Here is a 21,572-nt window from a genome sequence, read left to right as displayed (position 1 = left end):
AAGAAACTTTCATCTTCAAATGTAGACATTTCTGTAAACAATCTCGACAAATGTTCACTCATCCTGCTGGAAGCACTTAATTTTGTGAAGCAGCCCATTCCATTTTTAGAATTTTGAGCTAAAATCAGCTTCATTGAGCAGCCACTCGTGGGTTCTGGTTGTGCCTTGGGGCACAAAGACTTCTTTCTCTTGACAGCCATTCTGATGTGTGAAAATGAGCAATCAGGACTCTCCAGGAGTGACATCTCCAACATGCATCCCCCTGAATAAGCTGGTCACCCTCCTCCAGATGTCGCCTACTCAGTATTACGTATGAATAGATGATGAAGGGCGGGGAGCAATGTCTGAGTACGTGCCATCCCCTCATGTCCAGTCTGTGGCTCTCGATCAGTATCTTTTTACAATGGGATTTTTCCTCTTTTGTTAAAGAATCCTTGTTGTATGAAAATGGTTGGTTTGTAAAATTCTGAAGCAATTCCGATCCACAGAAGAAGACAGTGTTTCTTGATTTAAAAAGGGATGCTTAGAGGGTCAGGTGGAATGATTTGGAGAGCACTTGGCCAAGGGCCTCTGCCCAAGCTTGACAAGCTTCCCGCCTGACCTGGCCTCAGGCTCTCAGCCATGGTCGTGGTGGGCTCCTGCTCAGAAGGCAGCTAGCTGCCAGTGCAGGGAGAGTGCAGTCAGGGAGAAAATGGTGGTTTTTCTATTTCCATGCTAAGCACAATCTCAGGAAACCATAGGCCTGTGAGACCTACTTTGGAAGGAGGAGATGGACCTGCCATGGGGAGTAGGGGGTGTGCATAAGTTTACATAGGGTGGTGCTTGTCCTGGAGAGGAGGGAGAGAAATAATTGATGTGAGAAGGACCCCCAATTTTGAGTTATAATCCTGTTCTGTTCCTAACTCACTTTCTATCCCAGGCAGTGTCTGCTATGCAACCCCTGCAGCCATTTTCCTCATACATAGAAATGAGGCCAGGTGAGTTTTTCCCATCCTGAGTACAGTCAGGCTCCATTCACACACATGGGGGAGCACTTACTCTGACAGGCTCTGTGCTTGGTGCTGAGGCTTTAATGCTCAGCAAAGACTTGTGGTGCCTGTCCTGGAAGCTACAGTCTAACAGGAAGAAACATGTCTGTCACATCACCCACGTGGTCATTTTCTCCTGGAAGGGGCTATGTCAGCGCCCATGAGAGGAAGCTGACTAGAAGAACGGGAGGAGAAGTGACAAGATCAAGCGCTGAAGGAAGCCTGGAAATCAACTCAAAAGGAAGAGAGAAACTTCCAGAAGGAGAGGGTAGAATGGCATACTTCAAGGGACTGAAAGGCTGGAGGAGCTAAAGCACAGAGCAAAGGGGATGGCAAGGAAAGATGAAGAGGTTGTCAGGGCCAGGCCTCATAGGACTCATAACATATTTTTACTTTTTTCTTTAATTAATTTGTTTGTTTGTTTATTTATTTTAAGCGTGTTTTGCCAGGACCCATCAGCTCCAAGTCAAGTCAAGATTGTTCCAATCTAGTTGTGGAGGGCACAGCTCACAGTGGCCCATGTGGGGTTCGAACCGGCAACCTTGTCAAGAGCACCGCGCTCTAACCAACCGAGTTAACCGGCCACCCACATATTTTTACTTTTAACCTCAGAATAATTGGAAACTTTCATTCTGGATATATGACAGAAACAGAACTAGAAATCCCTTTAAATAGGAACTCTTGTTAATGAGGGAAACATTGCATTATTTGTTTCTACTAATTCCTAACTCAAATTTAGCCTCTTCTTCAATTATAGTATAAATATAGGCAACAAACTGCAACGGTATTAGCTCTTACCTGGAACTTTGTCAGCAAATACACCTGTCACTAGAGCTTGTTATTTATAGCATGAGAAAGCACATTAATTACTATATCACAAATTTGTCTTTTAAAATGTTAACTTTTTCAATATAATTGGTTTTATTTATAACCCTGTCTTTTATGTATTTAAAAGCATTATTCTTAGAAGAAATTCCTAGGTACACTAAAAAAGGTGAAGAATATCCAATTTTAAATAAATGAGGAAATAGGAGTTCGGTTTCTAATACTGGAAGATTAGGTAGATAACCTGAGTAAATCTCCCAATGCATGTGCCCAATGGGAGCACATGCTGAATATGATTTCCAAGAAATATATATCTTTTTTTGGATGCATCCCAAAAATGAAACAAAAGTAAGAAACCTGCAGAATCCCAAAATGAAGAGAAAGCCAACTATTTGGTGTCTGCAGAATCCTGCAGAGCTTGTGTTCTCTGAAGGCTGTCCAGTGCTTGAGACAGGAGAGAAAGCCCAAGGCAGACTGTCCCTGTATGAGGCTGAGCCTCCAAAAGGCTCCGGCTGTGATGCAGGGGCCAATGACAAATAAACCCATCACTATAAAGCCACAGTGAGGATGCTTCCTGTCAAACTTTCAGTTGGATGGGAGTGGCTGCGAGGGTGTGAAGAGGGCACCCAGGAGAATAGGAACCGTTTGGTGTCCCTGTGTGGTCTATAAATCCCCAATTGGAGAATCCAATCTATAATGGTCCCAGTTTAGTAGACCCTCCCACACCACACCTCAGCCCCTACACCCTCGGCCACTAGCAAAAAGAAATGAAAGTGCTTCTTGGAAGAATTCAACTTCACTCAGGTTTAAAATATTCTTTAATGACACAAAGTTCCAAAGAATCACATCATGGTTGGAAATTACGTGACAGGGAGACGAGACAATCAGGAATGAGAAACAATGGATGGCAGGCAGAAATGGATCTGCAAAAACTTCAGATATTGGAAATAGCAAAGTGTATAAAAGAAGTTTAATACCTTTAAAGAAATGAAAGAAAAACTTGAAATTCTGAAAAGAATTAACAAGAAACATTAAACATATTTGAAAAGGAAAGGGAAAATATAATCAAAATATATACACTCAAAGTTCCAGAAAGAAATAACAGATGGCAAAGAAGTAACATTCAAAGAAATAATAGAATTTTCCAAATTTGTTGAAAAACACCAACCTTCAGATTAAGAAGCCCAACAAATCCTAAGCAGTATAAATACATGGAGACATAGATATAGGTTGAGGTAACAAAGATGAGTATTTATATTAGACAGTTGGAGAGAACAGAGTCACCCACAGAGGAATGACAGGTGAAAAGTAAAATCTGTAACAACAGTGGACACCATAAGACTGTATGATAATATCTTCAAAGTGTTGATTAAATAACTCAGCCAAAAATTCTATGCCGAGTGGAACAAGGGAAAGTGTGAAACTTGAGAGTTTACCACCAAATGACCCTCATTAAATGGATTCTGAAGCGTGTAATTCATATCAAAGGAAAGTGACCTCAGGTGCATGGTCTGAGCTGCAAGGAAAATGAATGACCCAAGATAACCAGATGACAAGCTAAATACACCAATGACTACATACGAAGCAAAGATAATTTGTGGGGAAATTAAAGCAGGCTAGATTTGAAATGCCAAGTTGGGAGGGGAGATTGGAGAATACAGTATTGCAAGGTCCTTGTATTGTCCGGAAACAGATTATGACTATCGATTATGTGTAACTTGCTAAATATGTATTAAATTGGGCAAACGCTAATAGAATGGACCTAATAAAAATCAAGCAAAGAACAGGCAAAGGAAAACAAAATAGTCCAAATGAAGGCAAGAGGGGGGAAAGGAACAGTCAAGTCAAAAGTTCAAAATGTGGTGTTAAAAGTAAAACTAAGTCACCAATCACATTTTGGTGAGTAGACTAAATTTTCTCATTGAGGTCTTAATAGTTATGCAATATTAAAAAACAACAACAACAGCAACAAAAACCACTATGTGCTCTACAAAAGACATACCTAAAAAAAACAGAAAGATAAAAGGCCAAATTATGGAAAAGATAGACCAGGCAAATAGTAACCAAAAGGAGGCAAGTATAGGCATATTAATATAATCAGGAGAACTCAGGTAAAAAGCATTCTTCATAAAAAGGAAATTTGCTGCATAATGATAAATGACTCCATTCACTGGGAAGATGTATTGATTCTAAATTGGTGTGTACAACCTAAATTTGTGTATAGCCTCAGACAAAGCTAGACTGTCAGAATTAAAGGAAAAACTTGTCAAATCCGTCATAGTAGATTTTAACACGCTTACCAGTAATCAATAGATCAAACGGCCACCTCCAAGGAAGGAAATAGAAAATGTAAGCAGTATAACTGCCTAGCTTGAGCTAATGGACTTGACTGCATCTGATGTCCAGAAAACACACATTCCTTTTGAGCACACACAGAACACTTGCTGGGGCTGACACCTGCTCAGACATAAAGCTGACTGAACTTGGTACACTCAAAGGATCAGAATCTAACTGATCTTTTTTTTTTTTTAAAACCACAATGCAGTTAAGTTAGAAAACAAAGCCAATAAGATCATTAGAAAAATTCATTCACTTGGAAATTTAATAACACTCATAACCAACTCATGGGTCAAAGGAGAAATTATTGAAATTAGAAAATCTCTGCATGCAACTTTTCACATCAAACTCATGGAATGTAATACTTGGAAGGAAACATTATATTAGAGTATTAAATGCTTGCCTTTAAAACAACAAGGTTCAAAATGGAACTAAGATCTAATATAAATTGAAGACCTATAGTAGATACAGAAGGAAGGAAATGAAAAGAACAGAAGTTCATGAAATGGAGAAACATACAAAAGAAGAGATCAACGAAACAAAAACTGCATGTTTAAAAGATAAGATTCATTTTTTAAAGGCACAAATAAAATGGAATGAAAAAAAGAACATAATCACAGATGCTACAGAGACAAACAGATAAGAGAATATTAAGAACAAGTCTCAACACATTCAACACGTCAGAATGTTCATATAATGTGAAGACTATGTAGAAAAATTGAACATAGCAAAACAGATCAAGGAGAAAGACAAAATCAGAATAATCTTTAACCACAAAAGAAATGCAATCAATAATCAGACATGTTACTATGAAGAAAACACCAAATTCAAAAGGCTTTCTCTGAATGCTACCAAACATTTGGGAATTGGATAATTTCATTCTTACACAGAGTGGAACAGAAAAAAACTCATGAACACAGACACAATTCCAAACAAATATTACCCAATCAAATCCAACAATGAATAAAAAAATCATGATCAAGTTAGGTGTATTCCAGGCATGCAAATGATTAATGTCAGAATTTTATCAATAGAATTTACCATATTATTTAATAGATTAAAAAGGAAAAATTATACTATCTCAATAGATGAAGAATATTAAATTCAATATCCATATATGACATTAAAAAGTATCTTAGCATATTTTCAAAAGAATAAAAATTTCCTTAACTTGATAAGAAGCATCCACAAAAAAAATATCCAGCAAACGTAGTTTATGGTGAGACATGGAAAGCACTCCCTTTAAGGTTAGGAGTGAAGTGAAGATGTTCTCTCCATCATCCTTTCTCCCTCCTCTTTAGCACTGCACTGAGGTTTGTGCCAGCCCAGTTGTGAAGAAAAAGAAACATAAGTTTTAAGGGTGGCAATGTAAAATAGCGCAGCTGCTGTGGTAAACATGTATGGTGGTTCCTCTAAAAATTAAACAGAATTACCATATGATCCAATAATTCTATTTCTGGGCATATGTGGCCTGTCAATCAAGTTTGTGAATTTGTTGCAACCATGTTGCTACCTTTTTTGATGTCAGAGGGACTATTCATTATGAATTTGTACCAACTGGACAAACAGTTAACCAAGTTTACTATTTGGAAGTGCTGAAAAGATTTCATGAAAAAATTAGATGACCTGAAACTTTCACCAACAACTCACGGCTCTTGCATCACGACAATGCACCAGCTCACACGGCACTGTCTGTGAGGGAGTTTTTAGCCAGTAAACAAGTAACTGTATTGGAACACCCTCCCTACTCACCTGATCTGGCCCCCAATGACTTCTTTCTTTACCCAAAGATAAAGGAAATATTGAAAAGACATTTTGATGACATTCAGAACATCAAGGGGAATATGATGACAGCTCTGATGGCCACTCCAGGAAAAGGAGTTCCAAAATTGCTTTGAAGGGTGGACTAGGCACTTGTGTTGGTGCATAGCTTCCCAAGGGGAGGACATCAAAGGTGAACATAGAGATATTCAACAGTGAGGTATGGAGCACTTTCTCTAGGATGAGTTCGTGAACTATATTGTCCAACCTCGTATACCAAAAGAATTGAATTCAGAGACACAAAGAGATATTGACACCCCCATGTTCACAGAAGCATTATGTCCAGTATCTAAAAGGTGAGAGTGGCCCAAGTGTCCATTGACAGATAAATGGCTAAGCAAAACATGGTGTAAACATGCAATGGAATATTATTATTCAGCTTTAAAAAGAAAGGAAATCCTGTCACCTGCTACAACATGGATGAACATTGAAGACATTATGCTAAGTGAAGTAAGTTAGTCACAAAAGGACAAATACAATATTATTCAACTTATATAAGTCCCTAGAATAGTCAAATTCATAGAGACAGGAAATAGAATGGTGGGTTCGCAGGGCAGGAGGAGTGGGAAGTTAGTGTTTAATGGGTACAAGTTTCATTTGGGAAGACGGAAAGGTTCTGGAGATGGATGATGGTGATGGTACATGACAATGTGAATCTACCTAATGCTATTGAACTGTATACCTAAAAATGATTAAAATTTTATAATACGTACATGTTACCTCAAATTTTAAAAAGTTATAAGGATTCCAAAGGACGAAACAAAGTTGCTACTATGCAGATTTTATGACTGTCTGTAAACACTGCTCTCCTGAAGCCAGTACTGCCTACTAAGCCCAGGATTTTTTGTTACCTACAGTTCATGAATGGGGATATTTCAGAGCCTGTTGCAAAATTATGTATCATTTTTCTGAGAACAGAAAGTTTCCATTAGACTGTCAGAGGGGTCTATGACCCCCAGAAATGTAAGAGTCATTCTGAGTAGCCCCTCCCCGTACTATTCTCCCCACGCCATTCTATCCCCACCCCTGCAGCTCTGCAGGCACAGCACAGGCTGTGACTTGACTCCCTGGGATCGGTAATGGCTGGGATCTTTCACTCCCCTTCAGTCTCCTTCCCACCTTCCTCATCCCCTCTCTCCCCACCCCATCACCACTTTTCTTTCTTTCTCACTCAGGTGGTTTAAATGTGATACAAAATATATTCCTAAATCTTTCTTAAATAAGGTTTAATTTTTTAATATGGGTGAGGCTCTGAAATCAACCAAACTTCAGGATTTATCTCTTACTCTTCGTTTCCTGGATGATAATAAAAAAGTTCAGCTCTAGCTGCGAGCCTGGAACCCAGAAAGCCTAGTTCTATAACCTTAAATAATGTTCAACTATGCTTTCATGCTGGTTTTATAGCTTGCATTTAATGTGGACTAAATTTTAACAAATGGAAGATGCTTGCTGAGCCCCGGGGGAGCTGGGAGTGGTGGTAAGGATTCTTGGAAGGGTTACACTTGGGAGGATAACAAAGAAAGTTCAACTGCAGAAACATCCAGGGGATGAAAACTGTTGCCAGCTTAATTTTCATCCAAATCCATTCTGAGACTTTTCTTTTTAACAAAATGCTTTTATTGCTATTTTAAAATGAAATGTACTGTTGGACACTTGCATGCAATATCAAAAGGCATTTATATTCTTTAACTCTTCCTTTCTGGTCAGAGAAAGTGGACAGAAAAGAACTATAAAAAGCACAACAGAAACCAACTAGTGCCAGGCATCACGAAGAAGACAGAGGATGGCCACTGGTTTCTCGTACACTGAGTAATAACGGTCAGTAGTCGTCGTAGTTGACGCTGGCTCCGTGTCGGAAGCTGTGGGGGTTCCGGGGACCAATGGGGGCATCTTCATCGTAGTGACGATGGTAATCGTAGTAGTCATGTCCGTTCCGATCTCTGTTCAGCCAATAGGTGACATCATCTTCAAATTTCTGGAGAAGAGAGAAAACCACAGAGAATGGATTTAAGGACACAAACACACCCTGACCACATCTTGCCTCTGGCTTTCACTGTGGTGGTTTTTCTTTAATGCTTTCCAACCCTCACTAAGCATAACTCCTTGACATAGCGTTCCTGTGCTCAGGGGTCATTGCAGCCAGCTACAGAAGACTGATAAAAGGTATTTTCCCCCAAAGGAGTACACACCCATACCCATGACAACTTCTGTCATATAAGCTCTAAATATATCCCAGACTTAAACATTTTTCTCTTTTTTTTGATAAATAAAACAGACGTCTGCCAAATACAGTAACAACTTGGCCTGACCCTGCCCTACCCCACGCCCCACCGGCACCATCCACATCTCACTGTGGCAGACACCATCTTAGTACCTTCATATGCCTGGCCCACTCAAGTGCACATAGTAGGTGCTAATCAGTGTTGGCTGAACTGAGTCAGCCCCAGCACTGCCATATTACAGCCACAGGACAGGGTGTTTTGGATGCTCCTGACATTGATTCTTAGACCTGTGGTGTATATAAGAACAGGCACAGGTGCCCTTGTTTGTTCCACAGACACTGAGTAAGTGGGCACAGCATGCCAGGCCCTACCCTGGGACTGGAGGGCCCTCCAACACAAGAAAGACATTCCCCGCCCTCAGGAAGCCCTCAGTTCCCCAGAGACACATATGAAAGAGAACAGTTACAGTTAATACAAGCAAAAGGGAAGGAGGAGGACTGAGACGAGTGAGAAGGGTAGAATGGCGTTCAGGTTCACAGCTCGGGCACGGAGTCTTTGCTGTTAATCTATTTTTAAAGGAGAGACTAGTTTTCCATTGGCGGTGGTGAAGGGGCGCACAGTGCATTTGGATTAAACTCAGAACTTGGCCAGAGATTTAGTGTAAGGGCAAAAGGGCGGAGCAGACACAGATGTCCTGGGGAGGTTGGAGCGAGCGGGTGGACAACCCCTCAAGGCTCCAGGGCCAGTTTGGGCTTCAGGGCCAGTTTTCCTCAAAGGCTGGCCAGTGTACCCCAGCACCCAAATCTCTAGGGGTGCTGTAAAACACAGATCCCCAGGCACCACGGCATGCCTCCTGGACCAAACTTTCTGGTGGTTGGGCCTCAGGAATCTATTTTTACTTTAGTAAGACTGCCAGTGAACGCTAATACCTGATAACTCCCTGAGACTAGAAACCCCGGCCTTGCCCGTGATGGTGCTTGGTGGCCATCTGCTCTGGGTGAGCAGGGGGCCAATCATGCCAGTCTGAAGAGCAGGACTCCACGCTGGTCTCCGTTTACTTAGCCTGGGGGTGTTGGCATCAGCCTCTGCCTCAAAAAGGAGAACACTATCTTGTCTCCCAGTACTGCAGGTTTCCCAACAGCTAAATAATCTTGGTCCTTGATTGTTCTCATTTTATAATCCTGTTTGATGTTTTGGCTTAAAATATATTTTTTCAATAAATTTTTACATGTTTTATGACTAGAGTAATGCAGAGTAATGCATAATTTAAAATATGTATGTGGAAGGAAGCAAAGAAAAAGGGGGATCATAATTCCATTTCCAAAGACTGCCACCACTGGCATTTTGATGGATTTCCTTCTAGTCTTGTCTATGCATATTTAGTCCTTAAAATCTTACTTGATCCTCACTTTTATTCTGCTTTTGTCATCAGACATTATTTTAGCCATTTCCCATGATACCCAGGTTCATGAACTGCAAATACTGGTACTCAAAGAAATGCAAAGTGCCAAATGATGATATGACATTTTCATCTATCAAATAAGTAAATATATTTAAGTTTTCAGTGAGAATACTAGATGCTGCTTACGACGTGAGAAAATGGATGATGCCCTCAGACATGACTTATGAGAATATGCAATTTGGCAATACTTAATTACCCTTAAATGTAATTCTACCTTTGCTCCACTGATTCCACTGGGCAGAATGCAATACTAAGTAAGAAACAAACTACACACGAAGATACAAATAATAGTACCTGCCTTTGAGGTTGTTGTGAATGTTAAGTAAGTTCATTCATATAAGACCTAAAACCATTCCTGGCAGAGTTTGGCTATTTGCACAACAACAAAAAAATTATATTTGAGTAGCAAAAAAGTTAATTGGGGAAAAATTAGTATGTCCAATGGTTGGGAACAGGAAGAACATTATGATATGACTACAGGCTTGCATTTTATGCAGCCACTGAAAATGATGTCTCTTCAGGTCCCCTGCCCATTTTTAAATCAGATTGCTTACATTTTTGTTGTTGAGTTGTATGAGTTCTTTATATATTTTGGATACTGGTCCCTTATCAGAGGTGTTGTTGGCAAATATCGTCTCCCATTTGAGTGGTTGCCTTTTAGTTTTGTTGACGGTTTTTTTTGCTATGCAGAAGCGTTTTAGTTTGATGTAGACCAATTCATTTATTTTTGTCTCCCAATAAATTTATTTTTTTAAATGATGTCTCTAAAGAATTTAATTGTTTCCACCTAATGTAGTATTGTGCATACACCCTTGGTTCACAATATGAATTGTGGGCCCTCGTTGGAGATGCCACCCTTCATTGCTTCCTGGCTAGGGTGGAGGGCTGAGTGTTCTCCTCATCACGCCTCCCACACAGCACGCTCCTCCTGAGCCCCGCCCACCCCTGTCAGTCACTCTGCAGGCTTACTCCCATACAGCAGAGTCCGCCACCTTACCCCTGAGCTGTCTTACCTGTACCTGGTACCCAGGAGTCTGTGATTATAAAATTATTTTTCTTTAATTCGGGGAATATGTCCACTCACGCTACTTGGATGCATGACCTGAACCATCTTTTCCTGCAATTGCATTGACAAATTATCCCCAAAGCATCTGCAAAGACCTGTCTCTCTTTAAAAGTCACTTTTTATCTCTTTCCATTGTCCTCATGAGTCTCTGCATTGATCTTGTTGTTTCTGACATTTTTTAAGGTAAGGATGAAAATGTTTGGGGGAGGTTGTAAGTTATTTTAAGGACACCCAGACAAAACAGTTAAAAGTGTTCCTACGAAAATCAGATTCTTGATGTTCCAGTCCTTTGGGGCAGTAACCTCTCTGGAATTCTACTTCCCAAACATATTAGGAGGGAGTCCCACTTGGACATAGAGTAATGGGAAAATTCCAGCTGATGTTCTCATATCGATGGTAATGTAATCTGATGCCTGGATACTGCTTGGCATACAATGGGGGCTCAAACGTCTGCCTAAGAATAATGACGCTTACTTCTGTGCCCTATTCCCCCTAAGCCACACTGGCCTGCAGGAAGCCAGGCCCCAGCAGGAGAGGATACCCACCGCCTCGTCGAAGCCCATGTAGAGGAACTGCTGGTACCACTGCTGGACCTCTGGCCGGCTCCGGTCCCACAGCTGCCGTTTCTGGCGCTTCAGGCTGCCTAAGAATTCTTTGGCTTTGCTTTCATCAACAGCCACTTCAGTCTTAGTTGGAGCCAGTGCTGAAATGATTAATGCCCACCCCAGAAGTACCAAGAATGATTTCTTTTCTTGTTGCAGTGAATAACTGCTCCACATTCCATCCCCCAGTGCCACATGCAGAGATGGTTTTGGCTCGGCTTCATCCTTACCTGAGGCGTGATCATCAGTCTCCATGCTCCTTGTTCATAAGCGCTCCTATTTAGGAACAGCCGTACAAAGGGGTGCGAGCTAACCTTCAACTTCTAAGGCCCAGGGTGGACATGAAATTCAGCTCATCCTCTGCAGCCACTCACCAGACCACATGGAGGAGGCTGGTGGCTTACCCACTGAGCTTTGCATTTAGGAAACAATTGGATATCTAGTGCCGCCCTGGTGGATGCTCATTGTACTTGCAAACAAGAGAATACCGCTTACTTAAGGACGAGTAGGGAGAACGAAGGGCTGGAGTGATGAGCCCTGAGAGGGCCAGGGCGAGGCCCAGCCTCGCAGAGCAGCAAGTCCTCACATGGGGTTGCTAGAACACACATTGCCACCTGGGGCCACCGCCTCTGGGCCTCACAGATCATTGACGAGTCGACTGAGTCGACTGAGTCTTGCAGGGTACTGACGCTTGCTCTAACCTGGCCATGGCTTCCTCTAATGTCTTTCTGCATGGCCTCAGCTGTGTAAAAGGCAACCCTTCTGCAGGATGTGCTGAGGGGAAGCAGCTGTGCCACTGGGTTTGCTCTTGTGGTCTGGCTTTGAGCCTCTCTCCCCTCATCTACAAAACTGGACTGGCCGTCCCTGTCTCTATGTTGTTATGCAGGCTGTATAGAATAATGGAAGTAAATGCCCTATGTGTTCATTGTCACATGGGAAAATATCAGCGGGTTTCTGTTTTCACCTCTTGTTCATCTGTGTGTTTCTCTCATGGCCTGTTACACTATTTTATACACAGTAGGTGCTCCTTATGTGTTTCTTGGCTTGAATTGAATAAAAGTTGAGGTTGTACACATAAGAGTTGATATTATCCTGGTGGTTTGTCCTCCAGCCCCACTTTTTTCAAGCTGGCCCTACGAGACCTTCCGTCATCCGAGTGTCCTTGGGGAAACAGTTGGCTGCCCAGCACATGGTGGGGGCCCTCAGGGGCACCTCAAAGATTGAGGATGGACCAGAGCCTCATGAGCAGCTGGAAGTTCTGAGAAAGATGCCGGGAGCTCCCCTAGGAGCCCCCTGACCTGAGAGGGGCCACATGTGCTCAGCATCTGTAGGGGGTCCCTGAGGTGCTGACTAGGAACAGGGTGATAAGTACTTGCAGCCCCATCGGGAGCAGGCTTGAGCCTGCTAGTGTCCTCACTAACTCAAAGTGACAAGAATAAGTGATTAAATGTTCACATCGGAAATGTGGTCACACTTCCTAATTTCTAAGAGATAGATAACGGTTTAATTTTACAGGTGAAGACGAAAGTTCCAAGAGGGAAAATGGCCTTCACGAGACCACACAATTGGTCTGATGGATGGAGCTGACAACAGCGGGCCCGGACTCACACTGTGTGCCTCCCAGACGGTGCTATTTCCACAACATTTTGCTGCCGTCTACCACGTTTATCTGAGGAGTATTTTTCACAACAGGTGTTAGTAACAAAGAGGTTTTTCTGTTGCACCCTCCCCCTAATAGCTAATTAGATATAGGGTACCAGTGCAATACAATCTGTGCATAAACCACTAACTGAGCTTTTCTGTGCTGTAAAGGACAGCTCTAAATTTAGATATGCTGTAAAATAAACAGCATTCGATTAACACTGTAGCACTGTTTCTTTTATTTCTGAGTCTATACTGACAGCTTTCAGAAAAACAACCTTCCAGCATTTAATGGCAATAATGTTTATCTAATAAAACATCACACCACACACCCACAGAAAAAGCTCTTCAGATCTGCTAACCTTTTAAGGAGTAAACACTTCTGATTGCCCAAACACAAGACTCCAGTAAGCACATTTAACAATGCCGTTTCATTTCAATCCCATTGAGAATGTAACCCTTATTCAATCGGGGCATATTTACCTTCCCGTTTTTGAAGCATCAGCTTGAGTTTATTTCCATTTGTGCCACCTAAAGGAATGAAAGCAGAAGTCAGGATCAGAGTTGCATTGTACCGTCTAATTTCTCAAATGCAAAAATCAGAGTTGGAAAAACTCACTGCCTGCCCCCATCTTGACTTGGCACCTTGATAGTATTACAGTGTTTAGTGCTTGTTGTACTCCATGTCATGCAGGAAAACCAGTTCAGGCTACCCATGGCTCAGACTGGTGACGATGACCATGGCTGACCAAGCGCATTATGATTTGAGCTGGTCCCTGGGAAAAGCAACCTTGTTTTCTCAGCCCTAACGTCTTATTATGAGAGCCAGCCATCTGTCACATGCACCTTCTTCCTTCAGACTTTCACTTTTCATGGTTCCCCCACAATTCATATCCACCTGGAACCTCTGACGGTGAACTTATTTGGAAATCTGGTCTTTGTAGACATAATTAGTTAAGGATCTTCAGGTGCTATTATGCTGGACTTAGGGTGGACTCTAAGTCCTGTGACTGATTCCTTATACAAAGAGGAGAGGATGGAGGGACGGCAGCCGTGTGAAGATGCAGGCAGGCAGAAATGGGAGTTCCACTGCCACAAGCCAAGGAACATGCCTTAGCACTCTAAAAATTCAGCCCATTTGTTGGCTTGCCCTGATCATCTTATCATCACACGTTATTTATACCATTTGCTGTTATTTTTATTCAGTTCTGAAAGTGTTTCTAATCAGCCCAATCATTTTAACGGAAAATAACATGTGTGGCCTGATAGAAGCCCCTGCTTGGCCTGGTGAGCTGGTTTGAGGACCTATTGATGCCTCTGATCCTTAGGTGCTACATGTAAGTATGAGGCTTATCTTCTGAAGGGGAAAAGCCCAGTCTCAGAAGGAGTGAGCTGAGCATCTCAGGTGTAAGGCACCAGTCTGGCCCCAGGGTGCACGCACATTGAGGTGGTGATGCTTATTTTCTCAGTAGGTCCCTAACCTGCCTCTCCATGCGCAGGCCCCAAGGCCTGTGTTTCCATCTGGAAAAGTACAGTTTTCTGGGAAAAGGAGCCATAGCTTTTGCCAGATTCTCAAAAGTGTTTGGAACCCAAATAAGATTAAGAAGGCCTGCTTAATCTTAGGGGTAGATAGTTAGGGGGAAATGCATTTGTACTCAAAGGTCACAAATTGGCTGCCCCCAGCTGAGCTTTCGCTGCAGATGTGTTTTATTGGCGTGCCCAGTGTTTACAAAATTTGAATTTAAACATCTCTGGGCCCAAGTGAGTCCATAAACAGCCACTTTACCTCTTAGCCACCAGTAGGCATTTGAATTTGAGTGTTACCCAACTGCCTTTAGAGTAGGTATGCCAGGCATGGAACCAGGTTTGGGAAGAATCTCTAGGGTCCACACTGAAGGACTGGGTGGCGCAGGTGGTGTTGCCCTCACACCATGTCTTCTCTAGGAGGGCTGGGTGCCTGCTGGACAGTGGGCTCAGGTATTAGCACAGTGTGGGGCATCTATCAAAGAGTTCAGTGGTTTCCGTCTTCTACACTCACGTCAGTCTGCAGTGATGTTTAAAGCAATTGCAAGTTTAGGCTGCGTTCATAAATGGTTAGCACCTTGCAGAACGGAAATAATTGTCCTGTCTCTGTTCTGTCGCTACTCTGATCAGACCACCCCTCTACATTTGGTTCAGTTCACATCTGATTTTCAGAAGGTCACAGAGAAACTGGAGTTGTGGTCAGAGGAGAAAGTCCAGGGAGGCGAGGGCCCATAAATGTGTTATGTGAGGAAAAAAGGAAAGGAATTTAGATGTGTAACCTAGAGATATGAAAAGTTCTCGGAGGAGAGCTATCGTTCTAAGGGGCCAAGGCACCATAGATTAGGACATGAAGTCAGGTTTGCCACACCAGAGCAGTCCCCCACAAAGTTGGCATAAGTCATCCAAGAGGCTTCACATCAAGAGTTGCTGGAAGCTTCTGAGCATAAATAATTGGAAAGGAAATGAGGCTACCTCAGAAGAGGTCATTTGAAGGGGGTGGGACTACTGTTAAAGGCTGTAGTCCTCCAACCTTAAGAGTCAGTGAAGAAACTGATAGAAACATTTGCCAAAGCAAACAGATATGTTCCCTGGCACAAATATTAGCATTCATTACTGTCTGTTGTCCGTCTCTAACAACTCATATAAAATTAAGTCCGTCCATCTGCTTGCCTTCTGTAAAAGCGCTGAACAATTAATGAATGAAATGTGATCTGATGTTGAAGTAGATACTGGGTTTAGGCATTTGTGATGAGGCTGTGGCAAATATCACTACTGCTCAGGAAATGAAAGCCTTACCAACTCTCAGCAATACAACTGAAAAGCATGGGAAAATCCTAAATTATGAATTATTAATTTGCCACTGCCAATTACTACACACTGAACTATAAACATTAACACATATGATTGGATACCACACTCAATTTGTTTGAAAAAAACAACAAAGAACAAGTGAATAACGGTGACTATTTTTTTCTGTAGTATGGATTTTTTGTTTTTTTACCCCAACATCATCAGTCACTATTTCTAGGCTGTCATTATAGCCATGTCTGAATTTATTAAACCTAGTTACCTGACGTAGATCTCCCAGCAGATTCAGAATTGTAAGATGCCCTTTGAGGTGATAACTATTAATAAATTGATCAAGAATGGCAATGATGATTTTTTTCCATTGAATGTTTTCGGGTGTCATAAAGAGCCACCTTTGAGACTATACACAGATATAAAAATTTTCAATTTATGTCAAGAATGTTCACATTCCAGCACCATGATGGTCCTGTAATATTTTAACTGACCGTTTCACTACATTCTTTGTATTAACGAAATAAAATACAGATGCTAAAAAGGAATAGGTTTATAGCCAATGCTCATTAGCCTTAGTGGGATGTGCTTCTCAAAATGGGGGGAACAAAGGGCGAGAGGTAGATGAATCATGTCCTGGGAAATGACTGATTAGCCTCCCCTGTGGTTGTAGTTAAGAACAGCAGTGATCCTCCCTGCTTGTAGATGGCCCCTGCTGTCCTAAGGCCCCGGAGCTCCAACCTCAGGGCTCCTCCTGCATGTCTCCTCCCTCCCCTCCTCCAGGAGCTTGCTCTTCTGTACTTGCTTTGAATAAGTAAAATACAGAATCTAAGCAACCCGGAGAGTGTACCATTTCATCAGATAGTGCCCAGCTATTTTTTCGTGGGACAAACACCAGTCTCAGGTTGTGGGTAAGTCACTTGTCACCTTCCAGTCCCTGTTCCCTGAGCAGTAGATCTGGGGTCACAGTCATGAGCCTCAAAGGCTCTCATGCATGCAGGAGGCCGCTAGTGGACCACAAAGCATCACACAGCTGAAGGTAGCACTGTCCAGACATGGACAAGTCAGTTCAGATTGCCCTCTTAAGTTAGGATCTGTGGACTCCCAGGGTTCAGATGTCTAAACACCCACCAAATTCCTTCATTTTGGGAGTATGTGTGAATGTGCACAATTTATAGGGAACTAAACCCGAATTTTCAACCAATTCGCTCCATGAAGTAGAGAAGGTGAAGCATTTCTTCTCCAAGAGAAGTTCCTCTGTATTGGATGTAAAACCCGCTTGCTGCTTTGCATATCTGGAAGTTGACCCAGCTGGGAAATGCCTGGAAGGGAATGTGGAAGAAGGCGCCTTTTTGCTCCCCTCAGTCTCAGGGTGTGGGGGCGGTTACCTCCGGATTCAAGCTCCTATTACCCCTTCCCCACTGAAGTTAGTGCTGAAACACTTATTGCTCCTTCTTTGAACCTTTGCCCCTCATTTCCCCCAAGGTTGTCACGGGTATCTCAGGCCCCTGCCCTTGACCTTGGTACCCTCTCCTCCCGCCTAAGCTCTCAGCTTCCTAGTCCTGCGAGTGCAAAACCCAAGACCTCGACCACCCCTGGGACCTGTGGGTCACCTGTCTCCCCCGGCACTGATGTCCTTCCCCGGCTCCCCGGCATCGCCCCGCTTACCTGGGCCCAGACACAACAGCAGGACCAGAGCCAGCGCAGTCACGGCCAGGACCGGGGGCCGCGCGGAAGAGGAGGCCTTGGCCGCACCGGGTGGGCAGGAGGAAAACGCGCGCATCGCTCCACTCTGCGCGGGAGGACTGGCGTGCGGGGCAGAGGCGCAGGCGGGCAAGTGCCCTCCGCGTCCCCGACGGGGCGGGACCCGCGGGCTGGGCGCGGCGCCAGCGGGCCGTGGGCCGAGCGGCTCGCGGAGCGCGTCCGGGCCCTGCTCTTTGGCGGCCGCCCCAAGTCCGTGGACGCCCGCGATGCTGGCAGCGACGCCCAGGACCGAGCGCCGCGCGGCCCGCGAGAACCGGCGAGGTCCCGGCTGCCCGAGGAGGGGCTGACGCCACCCGGGAGGGGACGGCTGGGAGACTGGCTGTGTCCCCGGCCCGGGTCGCCCCTTCTCCCCGCCCGGCCCCTCGCCCCGTTGTCCTCGGCTCCCCGTGCTGGTGCTTCCTTGCGTTTTCATTCTGCTCTCTCCGCCAGGGCCTGGCTCCCGCCTGGGCTTATACAGTGGCCTCTGGAATTTCCTTAATTCCCCACACTACCCTTAAACATGCCCTTGACAGTGCTGAGTTTGGGATATTTTGAAAGACTCCACAGTCTGGGTTCAGAGCTGCAATCCAGGAAAGCATCTCGTCCCAAACTTCGCTCACAGAAAAGCCTTTCAGAAACGAAGAACAGTGTGACCTCCATAGGTGTTCACAGAACAAACGAGTCCCACTGTGCGCTCTGAGATCCACGTCAGTGACACTAAAGCGAGGCCCAGTAACGGCCTGTTCGGACACAGAGGACTCACAGAAGGCAGGGTGGTGTGGTGAAGGAGCCCTAAGACAAACGTGTCCAGCTGACCTTGAGCGTGTCCAGCTGACCTTGAGCGGCTCACCTCTCTTGGCCTCCATCCACAACATGGCAGCAATGTTGAAATTCCCTTTAGGGGCCCCTCCATCTAAGATCTGCTTTGAACTCAGCTTTTTTTATACCTTCCAGTGGTAAGTGCTTACTGTCTCACCATAATTAGCTCTCCATGTAATACAGTTGGATTTCTCCAGGAAAGGAGTATGTTAATATTGCGCGAGAAAAGGCAGATGGTGGCAGAATAAAGAAAAAGTAGGTCTGACAGAATCACAAGGACTTGGGCTGCACAGGCTTCCCAAGGAGCCCAAGAGAAGCACACAGATAATGTTATACATCAAATGATTGTAGGAAAAGGCTTATAAACCCTTGGGGAAACTCTGAACTAAGGGGTAGGATTTTAAAAAGCTACTAAAAAAAGCAATATATTTACTTTTGCCCAAAGATAAGAAATTCATTATTAGGAAGAAAATCAAAGCATATAGAAAGCCGAACTTGTGTCTGGATTGGTTTGGAACATACATGAAAGATATTAATTATAATCTCTTATTTGTCTTGTGGATCATCCCCTTTGCTTCAAATCTCCAACAGTTTGCTTCTAATATGACATTTAAGCTTGTCTCTTAACTAGGATCTGATCAGAACTGAGTTCATGGAGCCAATGGGTACAGTACCCACCGTGATGGAAAATTTTCTTTTTTCATCTTTTGGAAGCAGGCCCACATTTTATGCCTTCTGCCCATCCCATCCTGTATACACTTGAAAATGCAGAGTGGTGATTTTATTTTTTGTTAATTCAAAGAGTCCAAGGGGAAAAAAATCAGCTTTAAGCAGCTCATACAGTTGTAGGATTTGAAGACAAAGTAAACATTGTATCCTAATTTTTAATGAGCTTATATATTTTAAAAAAACAAAAACCTTGATTACTCTTTTAATATTGAATTGGTTAAGACAAATCAAGGATCCTACAGAGAATTTTTTTTTAAATAATTGACAATCAGGTGAGAAGAATATTTCTTGAGGATTAGGCCTGATTTCTCTCCCCAGGGAAGTGATAGAGGTGAGCTCATCCTCCTGCCACCTCCAAACTGCTCCAGCTGACATCCGGGGTGGGGGGCTTGGGGAGAGCAGCGTCTTTCACAGGAGGGGCAGTGACCAGAAGATGTCTCCAGGACAGTATATTGATGGTACTTCTTCCTTTTGAAGTGAAGTCTCCACTTTCTACCCAAGAAGGTGAAAATGATCTCCATTTGAGGTAAAGGACCCATTTGGTAATCACATAGAGCTCCATGCTTACTTGCAAAACAAAAACGGTTTCCAGGAGATTCTACAGTTCCTGGATAAGTGGAACATTACACACCCTACATAATGACTGAATTCTCCATCTCTGCCAATAAGAGACTCTTCACGCAAAGCTTTCATTGAAATATAATACAGAAAATTGTGGAGATCAAATGTATGGCATAACAATCAGGAAACATTACCCACACTCCAGGAGCCCTTGTCTTCCAGGTGTCCCCCACCCCATATGGAACGTAACATAATAGTGTGATTGAAAGCAATTGGTCTCTTATTTTTATTTCCTTAAAAGGAAAAAGAACATAAAATAAAGACTTATGGTTACCAATAGGAAGACACTAATTAATAAAAAGAAGTGTTAAAAGCGTAAGATGTAGGACTGTGTCAATTTAATCCATTTTAATTCTGCTCAATCCTGTATCCACATCTACTTCTCAAAATGCTCACTGAACATCTTTACCTAGGCACTATTCTAGAGTAAAACATCTTTGGTTCCAGTGGTCTTGCTTGCCTTATACATTGTTGGTAACATTTTATCACCACTAATCAAACGGCACAGAGTGTGCTCATCTACCCATCTCATTTAGTCTTTCGTCCATTTCCATTCATGTCACCTGGTCAATGGTTTTACTTGGATCTTGCTCAGTGGGGATTTTCCTCTATCCCACACAAATGTGGTGGACGGCCTTGGGAAAAGTGACTGACCAGGCCCCATTGGCCATTACTGCCTCTTCTTTCAGCACGAGGTTCCAGGGTGTGATGAAAGTCCCATGTTCCAACAAAGTAAACAGCCATTTTAATAAGCGATGAGTGTTCTGGGGCAGGGACCCACTCACTCCGCCTTCCCGGGGGCTGCTAAACTTGGGTGTTCTCCCTGGAGACTCTGAGTCATTTCTCCATATCAAAGTTCCTTCCACTTGTTTATTTGTTCAACAGTATTTACTTGTAAAATGCTAACTACACATGGGGCACTGTGAGAAGTCCTTTTCTTCCTATTTAATTAAATGTGTCATCAAGTGCATGGCTCTCCTGTCTCCCTCTGCTAAAGCCGGTCCCTTTTTTATACCAGTGTTTCTCCAATGTCATCTAAAAATCCCAAGGTGCTTGTTATTGCACATGCCTGGGTCATGCTCCCTGGAATTGTGATCTAGTTGGTGTTGGGTGGGCCCAGGAGTCTGCCTTTTCTTACAAGAGGTTTCAAGGGGCTGCTGGTGTTAACAGTGCTCAGTGAGCTCAGACGTCCAGCTGCCGGCCCAAACTTAGCCTGGCCTCACTGGCCCCAACATGCCCCCATTTACCGTAGCAGCCCCAGGGGCTTCCTTTCTCTGATTTGGCACAGGAGCTGAGGACGCAGATTTTGTCATGTGTCCTTTCTTAGCCTGGTTCTGCACAACAGGGGAAATGTTCAGACCAGAGATCGCATGTACAGAGCTTGCTATGTAGGAAGCACCCAATAAATGTCAGGAGTGGTTCTCATCACCAACACTTCCCTGACTTCTCCATTCATAGTGCTCTGACACCTGTGTGTCCCTCCCCATGCCCTCCAGCCTAGGCCAGGTGCTCAGGAACCCTCATTGTGGACGGCTCCCAACCCACTTTATGATCTGACATCATCACCATACATTACCATACATTAGCACTTCATTATTATACAGGATCAGATTGACCTTCTCAAACACAACCCTGACATGGCGTCCCCACCTCTCTCTCTTACTTCTAGTTCACAGGAAATGTGTGAAGCACGCTAGAAAAACATGCTAAGGTGACATCACCAGGTGAGGGTGCCACAAGCCTCACACACACGTGAAAGCTGTGCAGGGCAAACAGCACTGGAAAGAGGGCAGGTCTGACATGCAACCGCCACTCATTACAAGAGGCCTCAGA

At 43.6% G+C, this 21,572-nt stretch overlaps 1 protein-coding gene across 1 annotated transcript; it reads right to left on the bottom strand.

Moving 5' to 3' along the window:
• Window positions 1-7,411: 7,411 nt before the first annotated feature.
• ECRG4 (ECRG4 augurin precursor) lies at window positions 7,412-18,340 on the bottom strand. The gene is made up of 4 exons (XM_081068586.1): window positions 17,496-18,340; window positions 13,488-13,535; window positions 11,307-11,464; window positions 7,412-7,986 (listed from the first exon to the last, which is right to left on the bottom strand). Exons 1-4 carry the CDS (start codon window positions 18,001-18,003, stop codon window positions 7,831-7,833), a joined length of 870 nt encoding a protein of 289 aa, XP_080924712.1. The 5' UTR covers window positions 18,004-18,340; the 3' UTR covers window positions 7,412-7,830.
• Window positions 18,341-21,572: the final 3,232 nt, after the last annotated feature.

This window comes from Rhinolophus hipposideros (assembly GCF_964194185.1).
Source record: "Rhinolophus hipposideros genome assembly, chromosome: 12".
NCBI lineage: Eukaryota > Metazoa > Chordata > Mammalia > Chiroptera > Rhinolophidae > Rhinolophus > Rhinolophus hipposideros.
Note: the sequence above shows the minus strand (reverse complement) of the source record. Positions and strands in the feature narration are given on the sequence as shown.